The sequence below is a fragment of the Protopterus annectens genome, chromosome 1.part0 (assembly GCF_019279795.1).
Source record: "Protopterus annectens isolate FY-2018-M chromosome 1.part0, PAN1.0, whole genome shotgun sequence".
Classification (NCBI taxonomy): domain Eukaryota; kingdom Metazoa; phylum Chordata; order Ceratodontiformes; family Protopteridae; genus Protopterus; species Protopterus annectens.
In genome coordinates, this window is record NC_056725.1 from 1,901,796,306 (window position 1) to 1,901,812,345 (window position 16,040).

Genomic DNA, 16,040 nt, shown 5'->3' on the forward strand with positions numbered 1-16,040 from the left:
ACAGACACAGAAAAAAGAGAAAAGTCTGGTAGTGGTGAATAAATGAATCACACAACTGCAATCTTTCAGCAGAACTGATAAAAATATTCTAGAACTTTCATTTGCAGTGAGTTGGAATTGATAAGATAGCCATCCACCAATGGTAGAACCCTAATCTTCAGTACTGGACTACAAAATGATAAGGATTTGTTATTTCTGAGTTCTTAGTATATGACCATGTATGATGTGTGGTCATTCTTTTGTCCCTAGTGGTGTGTAGGTGAGGGATGGTGAGCAGGCACACTTGGGAACATCCAGGAAGTCTACCAAGAGGAAAATAGAAAATCAACTTTGTTACATTGTGGCAGGGGTCGGGTGGCCTGTGATCTGTCATGAGAAAGTGATGGATAAGGAAGATGGATGTCAGTGACACTGAGAGAGCCATTTTAATGGCTATCTGTTGCCACCTCTCTCAGTTCAGTGACACTTCTGCCTTCTCCTATAGTAATGCCTGACTGTCGCAGGTCTTCTCCCACACAATCTGTAGTGGTTTGCTTCAGTTTTAATAGGAGAAGGAGCTTTTTGCCCCTCAAATTAAAGTTGATTCATTCCCCATTCATTCCCTTCCAGGAGTCCCAGTAATTTCTCCATTCCCTAACAAGAGTTGGATGCTAAAGAGTGGGCCAACTTGCTAGTCCTGGGGTCATCCAACTTTATCCTCATTGAGAGCACATCTCTCCCCTTTGGTGGCTCTGCCAAGCCCACTATTTCCGGTGTTCCAAGGAGAACTGCTCCTTCTTATAGCAGATTCCCCTTAGCTTACTGATGGTAAGTCCAATGACTGGGCAGGCTTTTTCTCGACTGGGTAACACCTTCTGCATTTTCTAATTGTCACCCTCTTTCCAGGATGGATAGGCCAGCTCCTACAGCTGCCTGTGCCACTAAAAGAACTCAGAATGCCTGTAACATAGTCAAGGCTTTAGCTGTCTACACCAAGGAGCTAGCTTCTCATAGATTTCTTCTTGCTATTGAGGAAACTCTTCCACTGTAGAACAAACACTGCTGCATTACTGAACAAATTTTCCAAAGAAATTACATGAAACTCAGAAGTGGGAGTAGAGCCATGTATTCCTTCACATGCCTAGATGTCTATCCCCCTTACCCCTATTTAGCAATTACACAGATCTGAAAAATAACAAAGGAAAATGTTTGATTATTATGTTTATTTCAGCAAAATCTTACAGGAAATCGAACCGATCCATGTAACGGTTATGATATTTAATAAAAATATGAGCTAGTGGAACTGTTTTCATATGGTAAGTATTTCATTTAAGATCCTGACTGTTATATTAATTGAGCTGCATGAAGTCCAAGAAACAACTGCAAGCCTTTTCACTTTCCTAGTGCTACCTTACCATATTGGTCACTGATGTATTCAATCACTAAATTTGTTCTGCTGTCTTGGACTGGGCACACAGCTAGCCTCAGATATCCCCATAGTTTAAGGAACTCTTTGTCCTTTGTGGATGCCTCCTTTGCTCTAGGAAATGTGCACCTCCCTACTACCTTGCATGTTTATGTATATATCTATGTACGTGTGAATGTATTTATTTATTTTGTTGACTAGGTTAGACCTACTGGGCAGAGTTCATTTTCCATGGGTATGAGGGATGAAACCTGCAGAAACATAGCATAAAGATTTCAAACAAATACATTAATTTCACAGAACAACAGGCGACATCAATACTGATCTAGTTATGGTGGATTTCCACCTGGCATAGTTTACAGTGCTGGGGACAGATAAGGCATTGCATAAATGGTTTACTTTTATAAAGCCCAATCACAGTGGTTCGAATGCTCATATGAGTGACTTGAAGCCATGAAAGTGAAAACAGCGACAGTCCTTAATGTTCAAAAAACAGCAAATCGAAAAGCAGATTTGCTGTTTTTCGAACATTAATGTCGAGCGAAAAAAAAAAAAAAAGAAGTGTAAATCAGGGGGGCAAGCCCCCCTGCACCCCCAACACCCACCCTACTTTAATATTCTAACTCCAAGATTGCACTACAGTTTTTCCCGATCCCCACTATAGTGCAATCCGCCCCACAATGTCGAATGTGCAATGAGCGAATGTCAATGTGCATTCGCTCATTGCACATTCGAACCTTTTTCCTTTTGGCATTTGCAAATCTTTCAAACTGCCTTTCACCCAATTGCTGTTCGCCTGTGTGCAATACGCACAACTAAAGGTAAACCGCATAAACAGGGTTTGCATTTATTCATCTGATTTTGTAAAAGCAGTGAGCTGCATCACATGTAAATGACTTTGTAGAGTGAAGATATAAGGTGCATTACCTTAGTGACTCCAACATAGAACATTCCTTGGTTGATAGGACAAAGACTCTTCAGCACCAATACACAGTTCTCCCCATCCACCTCAAGATGTTGCTTTATGCCAGCAATGGTCTTGTACCTTTTAAACAGGAGAAGAGCTTGTATGAAGTCTGCTTAAGTTACTACACATTAAATACATTACATGTACATAGTTCACATTTATTTGCACTACTTAAACAGTATATAAAATGAGTAACACAGAGAAAAGATAATAAATATTAAATTAAAAGATATTAAAAACAGAAGTGTGTCACTGAGGTGGAAACACTACATGGGTCTTCGGGTACTTCTCAAAGCCACCTTAGAAGTAAGTCTGAAAGGTGTTGTACTTGGTTGCAAACAAAAATGAATTCTTCAGGATTTAAGCTGCATTCTCAGAAGTACCAGCAGTACTTGAGTAGCTGAACAGAGCAGGAATGGATGAATGGGACAGCATGCTGTAATAGATCTTTCTGGGTCTAGTTCACGTTGTCGTAAGCTGACAATATTGAATATGATATTGTCGGCACAGCAATGTCGACAGTTCAGAACATAGCGCAAGTAAATGGAAATCTCCATAAGGGGGAGATTTCTGTTTACCTCAATGTAGTGCAGTCTCAGAGTTGGTATATTTAAGTAGGGGGGTGTAGGGGGTGCGGGGGAGCTTGCCCCCCTGCCTACGCTAGTTAGATTTTTTTTATTGATTTATTTATTTTTTTATGTTATTCGATATTTTACTACTTCGATCAATAAAGTTCGACCTTTATTGATTCGATGTAGTAAAATTTCGATAACGTGATATAGACACGATCTTTCCACTATAGGCGATTCACTTCATATAAGGAAAGGTGAGTTAGGTAAAGAACATTAAATATGATAAACAAATATTCAGTAAGAGAAAATTCCACAGAACTGGCATAATATGTGGGTAATATGAACTTCTAGATGGAAAATTGTGCGGAAGATTTTTGCACTACTTACAAATGGTCACATTCATAGTCCATCTGCACTAGGTTTGTAAGTTCATAGTCCATCTGCACTAGGTTCGTGCAGCTGCAATAGTCCAGGAGTATTAACAGCCACAGCCAGACATAAACTGTAAAAGTTGTTTGAAGAAATATTCTGTACATGCAAATATGCAACCTTTTTTGATACTTTGCACTTTGACCTTGGACTGTCAGCCAGTCATCAAGGATAACATCCGGACTGCAAACTCTGGGCACTGATTCAGGTCCATTGTTCCTATAAATAATAGAGATGTTTGAAGTTGGGAGAGATAAGCCTTTATCAGTTGTGTGCACTGCCATGGGAATTATTTAAGTTGAACTGAGTCAATTACTGAGAATCTATTGCTGAATACAGTCATGGTCTTTAGCAAGGGAATTTAAGGCAGGTACAGAAAACTAATGAAAGGATAGGTGGAGATACATGGCATTTCTATGATAGTGGAAAATTCCACTCCTAGGGCAACTTAAGGGTAGCAAACATGTATCAATGAAATGGAAAAGTAAGAAGGAATTAATACTTGAAACACCTCTCTTAGATCTTCAGGAGACATTGAAGGGAAGTCACTCTAGAACAGCTTCTGAGAGACTACAGTAGTTAGTTAAGCATTCCATCAGGTTCCCATGATTTGCCATGTTACAAGCTGCAATGAGATCAGGGAGGACCAAGGCAATGAAGCATCTTAGATCCTGGTCAATGAGTATGTCACTGAAGACCCCAGTAAGGACTGCTTCAATAATGTGGCAAGTCTATAGGGAGATATGTCAACTGGTCTACACCTGTTTCAGCGAGTGCCGATCAAAAATTGGATGAAACAACTTTTGCTGACAGTGGAGTTTTCCTTCTTCTCTACTGTTGTGTGACTCCAGAGTTGGTATATTTAAGTTTGGGGGGTATGGGGTGTGAAAGGGAGCTTGCTCCCCTGCAAACATAAGTTTCCTCTAAGATTTATCAAAGGTTGTTTCTGATTTTTTTTTCAGTCGATTTTAAATCGATCAAAGAGTTGTCAATCAATCGTCATGAACCTGACTGTAAACCACACTGAAATGTATCATAAAGCTCATGCTCCTTAAGACTGGAGTCATGCGGCACATAAATTACCCTTTCTAAAACCTTGATGATAAAAGTAAGATTAGTGACAAGTTGACAGATTTCAAGGCCATTTAGGTCAAAAGCGGTTTTCTGTAAAGTTAGAGTGACTTAGGTCTCCTTTAGATAATATGAAGACACCTTTAATGAAGACCCTGTGATACTGTATAGAGTGAGACACAGGAGTTCAGCATAAGATATAACAAGCCTGGTAGATCAAGGCTTACATCCATAGTTTGTATGATGCATGCTTAAATCCAATGAAACAAAGTCAGAGTAATTGTGCAGATCAAACTTAGGCCAGACCCAGTGGTATTCCTAACTACAACAGCACTGGATCTGATGGCAGCAATGTCAGCTGCAAAGAAGCAAGTGCCAAGTTCATATTCATCTTCTGAAAGCTTTGAATGTTTAGCCTTTCATAATTCCAGATAAATGTTTATTAGCCACAATGGAAGTTTCTGTGGACAAAAAGCTACCGTCTTACAGGAGATTTCTAATTGCTATATTTCTTTCATAATGCTTATTTGAACTACACTTATTCTCAAGCAGATGGGTATACTTGTCATCCTCAGGTCTTAGAAAGATAGTGGAACTCATGGTTAAATGAGAACCTACGTCCTATAAGCGAACCAGGCTAACATGAAAAGTGGTGACAAGAGCCAGTGAAGCAGTCAAAGTCAACTACACTCCAAAACTAGTGCATCTGAGAAATAAGTCTATAAACAACTGATCCAGAATAGGACAAGGAAATGTAGGAGTAGCTAGATTATGAATCTTGTATTGCATTATTTCAAGCCTTGAGGGAAGCCATGAAAGCGAGACACACATGGCACACACCACATAGATACACCTAGTGGGACACAGACCAAGCTAACAAACTTCTGAAAACTGAATTCTAGAGCACAAGAATATCCATGAATAATTACAGAACCAGGTGAGGTAGATAATGGTAGATTGTCTACAGCTATGTCTCCTTTTCTGGAGAAGGTCTGGACCCAGGAAGAAGGCAGTGTCTAAGGACAGTGGTTGCTTTCTGGTAACGTTGTGATGACTTAGAGGACATGACAGGAACAAGATCTGTGTGAAAGCCTCCTCCATCCACATTCTGTAGTATGCGTTACTAGTAGGTACAGTAATCCCCAGATACGATGGCTAACGGGAAAGTTTCTCAGGAGCATAAGGAACATCAGGAAAATAGAGAAAAACTATGAAATCATGAATGGCAGAGGATACTACAGATGCATGAAATATTTCTGCAATCACGGAATCCAAATGAAAATACAGGATTTAACAGACAGCTTCCTCTTCTATGTATATGCAACTTTATTAGTTCATATTGTAAATGTTTGCTCATGTGTGTGGGATTGTGTATCTGTATGCATATAAATATGTATCTGGTCATTTACAGTTTTTTCTCTGCATGCGTATGCATGTATGTGTGTGTGTGGTTGTGTTTGTGTTTGTATATGTCATGTGTACATTTGTGTCTATATACATATGCATCTGCATGTGCCTTCAAGCATGTTAGAGTGTGGCAGGTACAAGCTAGAGCAATGTGCATGTGTGTGGGGGGTGAATGAGTGTGTTTGCATGTGCATGTGTCTGTGTGTGTTGATCATGTTGCTGAAAGTGTGTGTGTGTGTGTGTGTGTGTGTGTGTGTGTGTGTGTGTGTGTGTGTGTGTGTGTGTGTGTATACGTGTGTGTGTGTATGTGTGTAGAACATGCTGCTGAAGCCTAGTGAAGTCAGAGACCTGCATATCCAGTGCTCTGACAGACCTAATGTACCATGTTATTTACAAGGAGCAGGTTATACAATGATTTTTGGCAAAACATATGCTGTATGTGTATATCATGTAATGTACAAGGAAACAAGCAACATTGTATGACAGTGTCATTAAATCATGAGTACATCCTATAGCTTTAGCAACAGCATGAACTTTACCCCCCCCCCCCCCACCCGCCAGTGTTGACTAACATACTTGTAACTGTGTTTGCAGGTCTTTGGTTAAAGCAAAGGGAACAAGCATTTCTCTACCAACTGTTTAAACTCAGAGATTTTTATTTCTCATGATATGACTTACATGTTGGAAACTTGGTACTGTGAATGTTGTTCTTCTTTTGGCTTTTCCTGGTGAGGGGTCGCCACAGCGGAATTCTGGTCCGCTAATGACTGGCAGTAGATTTTTACGGTGCCGAGGTGCCAGCCCGACGCCCAACCTTCAACGAAGGCATTCACACATGTCTTTCAAATGCCACTCAACCATGGGGAGGACATGCAGACTCCACACAGAAGGTGCTCCAGCTGAGAATCAAACGGGAGAACCTCTTGCTGTGAGGCAACAATGCTACCACTATACCACCTCGGCTTAAATTTATCACAGAATATTTCTGAGAGACGAAGAGATACATAACATAAGAAAAAATACTGTCTCTACTCAAGCCTTTTTCACTGTCTACCTCCATTATTCTAATGTTGACTCCATTTATTTCTCTCTGTAAGTGATAGTATTGAGGATGTACTCATTTAGTATAGGTCGGCTGCACCAAAGAAAGTGTAGTATCATATTTAGTGCATTTATAATATTGTACAGAGCCCTCTTCGTTGTCTGGTATTTTTCATATTTGAATATGTAATTTGGTAAGAAAATAGTAAATCATTGTTGTCTTCTTATAGTTCAGTTTTGTGTGTTGCATCTTGAGTAAATGCATGTTCCATTATTCATGGAGTTCACTAACCAGATCTGCTCATCTACAATATACATCTGTATGCTTATTCGATACTTTAAGTTATGTGCAGAGTTTCCTTTGTTTTTGGAAAAGTGGATTGTAAGATAGTTTTGTCAAACTGAAGACTTATATACTTGCTAAATACATATCATAAGATACTAACTAAAGTGCTACAGATGATGATTACACAGCATTTGGGTGCATAGATTGATTTATTCCAAGGCAGGATATTGGGGAACCATCATGGCATTATGAAAGATAAAGTGTTTGTGAACAGATATCTGAAAGGAGAAAGGAATGTTTTTTTAGCAACACTGAATATGGCTGAGACATCTGATTGCCTGAATAGCTATAATTGGCTAATACTACTGGAGTTTTATAATGTATGACAGGCATTGAAGAGATGAGTAGAGAAATGGACTAATAGACAGAAGCAGCTCCTAAATGCTGTATCCCATACATGGGTCTCCTCAAATTATTTATGGCAATGACCCCAGTTATTCTCATTAGGGTTAATACATAACTACCAACCATGGGATGGGCAAGGCCGATCTATACCCAAAGGGGAAAGGTTATTTTGAGCACAAAAAGAGAAATTGGCTAGGCTTAAGATGGCTCACAAGGGCAGCTAGCCTAGTAATTACCTATGTACCTATGAACCTATAAAATGTATGCATTGTCAAGAATGAAGGTTCACTTAGGACATTAGATACAGGTTGGAAAGGGTGGGAAAGAAGGGCATGGCTTGAGGTTTTTGCTGCTTGACTTAGGGAAAATTTGTAGTAAGACAAATCTAAAAGGAGAACTCTGTGCTCTGGCAGAATATTCTTTTCCAATCATTTTGTCCTTTGTTGGTGATAAGTTTTGTTGTTGAAAGATAATGAACAGATTTGGGAAATCTTGAATGTGATGGAAATAGGTTTGGAAAAGACAAGGTTATGAGCTAAAATAGAAAGAATTTAGATAATTTTGAAATGGAAAGATGGTTGAAAGAAAGCACATGTCAGAAATAGAGATTAAGATACTGAGGATTGTTTGTGGGAATAGTAGGTAAAAGGAAATGGAAAAGATTCTGGACGAGATGGAAGGGAAGTGGAAGGAATGGGAGATATTTCATAACAACTTTGAAAAAATATACCAAATTAGGATTATCTTGTTGAGCAGATGGTTATGTTTATTTGGGCATTTTTTTCTCTGAAGAATTAGAGGTGATATTGTTGAGCATCAGCTTTGAAGCTCTTGAAATAGATTAAAGCCAATAAGACAGAGTTGTATTTTACATGAAGGAAGAAGAACAGGGCCTTGGAATTTTCCATCTCATTGTTTTCTTTTTCACTTTTTTATTATAATTTGGTTTCAAATTTGAGAGACACCAAAGAGTCTCAGCTGGGGTTATACAATAAAAATAAATAGCCTGGGTGACATAGTGTAGAGCATGATGAAAAAAAACACCAAAAAGCACTTTTGAAAAGCAGCAATTGACATACAAGTCGTTTAATACCTGCTTTTGTCTACAAAGACTTCAGGAAGTCTTTGCAGAAGAAAGCAGATATTAAATATCTTATATGCTAATTGCTGCTTATCAATAGTGAATTTTGGTGGGTTTTTCTTCTTGGTTTATTTGGTGCCACCTTCATCTGGGTCGTTTTGGTTTATTAGTTTAGGGCAAGATGCCTGAAATACTCAGCAGGACAATTTTATAAAGCTCGAAAGTTATGAATAATAGCAAATGCATATTTTCAAAGGGTATCCAAAGTATATTATGATGCTGTGTCTAAGTGTTTTTTTTTTTTGTTCCATCCAGGATAGAATGTTTTTGGAAAGAAATATTGAAAATTATATGGAAATAGTTGGTTGCAACTAGAAAAGAAATTCAATTGTATATTTTTTTGTAGTGTTTAGCCCACAGGAGGTTACATGTAAGAGAGTAGAAGATGTGCATGACATTTAGTGGAAGGAAGCATTTAGAAATGGGAGCTTATCTTTTAGAAGTGTACAAACATTTAATTATTTTGAAAATGCTAAAGTATAAACTCAGAAAACCAGATACCCTGTAAAATGAAAAGCTAGCAATTTGACCACATATCAGTGAACTGCCAGTGCAACTTAAAATGAGTTTACATCAGTTCAAAGGAAGAAAAAAATATTCACACTCAGTCCAGTGGAAAAAAATTAGGTTGAACTCCAGATCCAATGAAAAATGAAAAATTATTTTATTTAGACTTACAAAGTATACTCTAAACTCCACTGAGCTTACACCACTAACAAAAATATTATCTATCAGTTGAAGCCATGCAACTATTTTGGACTTATAAATGACCCTTCTCTCTTCTTTGAAATATATACAGAAACCATATGCAACAAAGTCAGAGAGCAGCTAAAAGCCTAGTAACTCTGTTTTACATCATTTAACCAAACATGTTAGGGCTATTATTGAAAAAAAATATCCTTATTTCAAGACTGTCCTCAGCTCCCAAAATAATAATACTCTATGGGCTACTGCTGCTGCTGTTTATTGTTTCATCAGTATTAACCCTAAGTAGGAGCATCATTGTATTACACTTAAGAAAGCAATTTTGAGGAAAGCAAGATGGCAGACAAATGAAAGGCAGCTAACTTAGAGCAACTCTGCCAAAATGACAGAAATCTAACAGCATCTGCAAATCTAACTCTACTTGCACTGCATCAACTAAAAGACACCAACAGCGCTATTAATTAAAAATATCTCTTAACACAGTTAGTTACTGTCCATCATCTTTTTGACCTCTTTTTGAAGTAGAAACTTCCATCTGATGTTGCTGTTTCATGAGTTGCAAAAGCTGCGAGCTACAAACAAAACAGGAATTGTCCACTTTTTAAGGGGTATTCTAAATGTACAAAGCTAGTATTATGGCACAAGAAGTTTCAATTGTGGAAATTTAAACATCTTCAATAATATTTTCTTCAGGAATGTTGACTGAGAAAGAATCACCCTCTTCTAAACACTATAAAGTCAGCTAGCAAAGATGAAAGGAAACCTTTGTCTGTTAAAACAAGTGAAATAGAACTTCAACATCTGATTAATCACAATTGCAGAATGTGCTATATGCTGTCTCCCCTCAACTGTTAGAAATTTAAAACTCCCTAACATCCATATCTTCAAGAATGGAGGAATTGGAAACAAGGATTAAGCTTTGTGAGGACCAGCTACATCAGGCACAGGCCAATATCTCTTCACAATCTAAAGATTTAATTGCCATCAATGAAAAATTGCTAGATATTGAATCACGTAGTGAAAGAAACATATTGTTCAAATGCATCCCAGAAAGTATTATCCAAATGGAGCTAATCCAAACAATACTAGAAATAAATAATTTACTGGGCAACAGAAAAGAAATTTATAACAGCATAATTGAAAAAGAGCACATTGTGGTATAAGACAATACCAGGCTTACTGTTCTCCATGGTTAGTATACACAAAATTTCTCAACCTTCAAGATATGTCAGCCATCATACATGCATGCAAAAATAAAAGAGACTTTATATGGAAAGATCATAAATCAGAATTGCTCAAGATCTCCCACTAAAATATAAACTACAGTCAGCACCTTTCTCTGTACTGTTCATATCTTATAAGATACAATTTAAAATGCTCTTCCCAGATGAACTATCTTTTATTTACAGATGAGTCAAGCACCAGGTCACATCCTCAGAAGAAACAAAATCTCTCTTTGTGATTTTTTTCAATTTTATACCAGTCATATGACTATTACATTTCATTGCTTTTGTAAAATTCACTAAAGGAAGGTAACTGACTTACAACCTTTTTATCTAAAAAAATGCTGGAATATATGGATAGAGTGGGCCAATACATCTGTTTAGGTTGTACATTACTGTTATCTAATAGTTTAAAAGTTTAGCTCTCAGTTTACTTACTCTGTAATGGCTTTGTAATTTGGTTGATGGATGTTTGTGTTAACTGAGCAAGCAATAGTCCAGAATATACTTAACAGTTTTCGTTTTCAGGTTTCCAGGATTACACTTTAAACAGGAACAGGAATCTACCCATTAAGGTTTCCTGTCTGAAAACACAGGAAGTAGTTTTTCACCTTAGTGTTATACATTCTAATTTGCAACCAAGTTGCCGATAGGTTAGAGCCATAATATGCTCCTTAGAGCCAATATGTTATGTTCAGTTGTTAGACCTGTTATATAACTAAAGTTTTTAACTAACATAACCCTAAGCAAATGCAATCTACTTAGTTTTTATAGGCTAATTGTTTTATTTATTTAAGTTCCTAATAAGAAACTTCCTTGTCAATAAATTTGCATCAATACAAAAATATGAATGAATAGAATTTAACTTCAGTTTTTAAAACTGCAACTACTATATTACCTCTTTAAAAAATATGACTAGTGAAAAAGTCTCTTTTTTGCTTTCTTTTATGTCTATATGAAAAGGAGCTGCCCTAAGTGAAAGTTGCATATGCTGTATCCATTTGCTTATAAATTTAATGTTTTTTATTCTTACTTATTGTTGTCCTAGGTATAAGGATGGTTTATTTTTATTATGGTGTAAGAAAATTAATATTTCTGCATCCCTTATTTATTTAGTTTTGTACTCTTCTCATAGTACAGGAGGGAGGGGGATAGGCTCTTTAGGTTTAGAGGAAGAGTGAACTAATATTAGTGCAGAACTTCTAATTTTTCAAGGAGTTATACATTATATGACTTTAACATTTAAGTTGCCTTTCTATTAAATTATTGTCTATCATACTAAGCACAATATTACATTACAGCTTTTAGTTAACAATGGAAACATATAAATCTGCTTATTCTTTTTATCTCATGATACCCTCAACATAATCTATAATTATCAATATACTTATGCTACTTAAAAGTGATAGTTGGAATATAAAAGGTTAACACTAAACTTCAAAAAGAAAAACTTTCCCTGCATTTAGTTTTCAGTTCTGAAGCTCACATAATATTATTACAAGAAACACACATGACCAATAGCCAATGGTCTTCAGTCAAGAAAAAAAATGGAACTGTAACATCACTGTTGCAGGTAATAGCACTAGCAATGCTGGCATTGCTATTTTGGTTAAATCAAATTTCTCATGGCAATATATTAAGCAGTAAAGCTGATTTAGATGGCAGATTGTGCTACATCGTATGTAGGATAAAAGAGTTAGATAAATCACTAACTATAGTTAATGTGTACACTACATGTTCCAATCAATCTGACTTCATAATCAATCTACTTAACGGTTTCTCTAAATGCAATGAATATTACTTTTTATCTGGGGGGGGGTGATTGAAATATAGTTATTAATCCAAAAACAGATAAAATAGGTAAGACTTCTTCCAGAGATACCAAAACAGCCTAACCATACTAGATCTAATGGATAAATTTGAAGTTACAGACCCAATTAATTTGCCGACCCTAATAAAAATAATTTCACTTACTATTTGACATATCACAAGTCATGGCCTAGAATTTATTTATTTTTAATTTCTAATAAACTACTTCAATATACTATGGATCTTTCCACAGAACCAAGAACAATCTCTGACCATTCCAGAATACAAATAAAACTAGAATTCAATAAAGTTAATTCCACTTTCACAGCTCCAAAACAATGGACTCTCAAGTTAAACCTCCTTGAATATGAAGATATCAGAAATGGAATTAATCAATGTTTACTACATTTTTTGACTCTTTACTACACATCAGGGCAAACATGAATATTCAGTGGACATCCCTAAACACTCATATCAGAGGATTTCTAATTAGTAAAGCAGTGTATTACAAAAAAAAAAAAAAAAGAAATATTCAGTACATCAGTAACTGAAATAATAGGCTAAATACTCTTTATTCTCAACAGTTACATAATATCACAGTGATGACAGAGAATATTAAATCCAAGAAATTCTGCAAGAAATTGTTATATTTCATTCTAAACAGCTATTTATATATGAAATTAAAGTCTTGGCATCTTATTCGGAATGGGCTTAAATGCTTTCAAAATTCTATAGAAACCATATAACTCTCCTTACCTAATCATGGAAATGGATGTGAATAATAAAACAAATACACAAACAATAATGATATAATTGTAATCTTGCATGACTTATTTTGTCTAATTTATAATAATAAGTTCACATCAAGGACCTAACAAGAAACCATAAATTGCTTAAATTTCTTATAATACCAGCCACTGAACTTGGACCAACAAAATTTCCTAAGCAACCCAATCTCACTAAAAGAAACACAACTTGCCATTAAAACAATAAAAAACTAATAAAGCCTCTGGCCAAGATGGATATTCTGTGGAATTTTACAAAATATTCTAAGACATTTTTTCAAAATATACTATATTTGGTTTCTGACAGCATCTTAAACTTTGGATTTCAAGATTTTTATTTAAGCCAATCAAAAAATATTTTAATACCCAAACTGAACTAAGATACAATTAATATTCAAAAATATTGACCTAAAATACTTTCTGTAATACTTGCTAAGGGAATAAAATATATAATACTCTCAATAATTTCATCACTACAAATCAGATTTTATTAAAAATAGGCAAACCACTGACCAAATATTAACCTTGTGTACCTTAAAACACTTATGTAATGATAATAATCTTAACTGGTATGCTCTGTCAATCGATGCATCTAAAACATTTAACAGATTACGTTCTGTTTTCTGTTTGTAGTTATGGACAAATTTGGTTTGCCCAAAACCTTTATAAATTATATTAAAATTTTATTTGCCAATCATTCAACATAGTTATTTATTAATAATCTACCATTAAAACCTGTTTATTTAAGCAACAGAATAAGACAAGGATGTCCTCTGTCTCCCTGTCTTTTCAACTTTATTTCTTGAACAATTATTCCTATCCTTAATTAAAAAAATACTATAATATCCCATCTTATCTTGGTTTTAAAATCCCTTTTACTACCTTTGTAGATGAAATTGATATCTACCTAAATCTAGTAACTATAGGAAAATTAGCTAAAAGGAGCAGATGAGAGAGCGAACAAGTTATAAAACAATTTATTTTACTAAAAGATAAGTACTTTCATCCCTGTCTTCGGGACTTCATCAGAACTAAATCACAAATCATTAACACAGCTGTTTACAATACAAGTTCATTCAAACTTGTTTAAAAACAATCAATCACCCTGTCCCCTTTAAATTGCCACCCATTACATTATTCTATCCATGTTTAGGCAAATTAAAGAAATACTTGTACTGTAAAAAAACTGAACTGTTAAGTTACTAGAAAATACCTATGCATATGTAAAAAAAGAAAACATTTCAAAGAATAATAATAAAAAGTTACTAATAAAAAAGTTGAAGATTACAAAACATATTAAAAAAAAATTAAAAAATCTGTCAAGTTCACAACTTGGCTGCCCTTGATTTTAATAAACTAGCAAATGAAACAGTACCATTTAGCCCTGTTTTTTCACTTGCATCTAACCCCACTCTCCACAGGAGTTCCCTGTATTCCAAAGTATGCTCCCATGGGCCATCTCTTGTTTTTTTCACCATCTGTTCCAGCTATTAATACATGAAAGTAAAGTCTTAGCATGTTATTCAGAATGTACTCAAGCTTCTTCAAAATTCTTTACAAACAATATAAATCATCTAACTAAATTATGGAAAATTTTCTGAGGTTACTTGTTTTATATTATATTGGCTGGGTGCTTTGTGTGGTTCCTTAGTGTAAATGTGGCATGATCAGTCCTTAGTTGTTTGAACAAAACACTATTATGGATAATGATGATGACAGTGGAATGATTTTAGCTATGCCATCTTCACTTACTGGTGAGTTGAGTGTGCTTTTGAGAATGGATTGTTTTTCCAGTATTTCATCAAGTTTTGAAATGAACAATGGTGGTTCTAGCTTGGGGTCACATATATCCACTAATCAGGTGGGGATGAATGCAGATGTGGTATCTGGCTCCACCAATTAACTGCAATCAGCCCAAGAAGTGTTTTGAGTGTGGGTGAGTTCCTTGTGGACCCTCAGGTGACCATTGTGGTCATTTTTCTCAGCTTGCACAGATTTCTTCAAGTTTATTTAATAATTTTGACTATAATGAAGTTGCAATATCCAATATTGAGCCACCTTACCTCCCAGAGGAATCTCAAGCAAACAAGAGCAATGGTTATACTTGAATGCAGTAAGAGGTCATAAATGGCAGAATGAGATGCATTTACCTTGGGTTAACCATAGGTGGTGAACTTTGATTCTTTTTTGAATGAGCACCTCTGAATGTTTTACCTGTAGGCAATTATTGCTTTGGGGGTTATGACACTGTGCAGGATGGTACTTTGCATAACATTAGTTTAAATGCTTGGGTATTTAAATCTCTGGACTTTGAAGGTTTTATTTTGATTGGGCACACTGCTGATATGTTGATAACCACATTCACACACCCTCTAAGAGTGCACTAAAGGAACAGCTGTCTAAATCTTGGATATGCTCTTGCTCAACTTCAGGCTAATTTCTAGCCATTTCAACACCCCTTCACCTCCTTTCTCTTCTACTATAAACTCTGCCTTCCTTTATCACCATACCTCTTATTTTTTCCTCTTTCCTCCTCTACCTTACTCTTAGCTCTATTTATCTTGTCCACTTCAGTTTTATCTTTCTCTTATTTCACTTTTCTTCATCCATATTCAATCTGGTACTTTCCCGTACTTTCTTTTCTAAACTATAAGCTTCTTATTCCTTTTCCTACTTATGTCTACCATAAATTTTTATGCCATAACTAACACAGATACTATATGTTGAGTAAAATATTCTATAATTATCCTACGTACATAATCTTTTGTTATTTTTATGCTAGTGTTTTACTGTA

General features: G+C 35.7%; 1 protein-coding gene across 1 annotated transcript in view; it reads right to left on the reverse strand.

Moving 5' to 3' along the window:
- Positions 1-16,040, reverse strand: part of MYO15A (myosin XVA) — a 1,299,796-nt gene that overhangs the window by 999,645 nt on the left and 284,111 nt on the right. Inside the window, exon 20 of the mRNA XM_044070057.1 lies at positions 2,333-2,450. Coding sequence (XP_043925992.1) covers positions 2,333-2,450 — 118 coding nt within the window. The remainder of the gene's footprint in view (positions 1-2,332; positions 2,451-16,040) is intronic.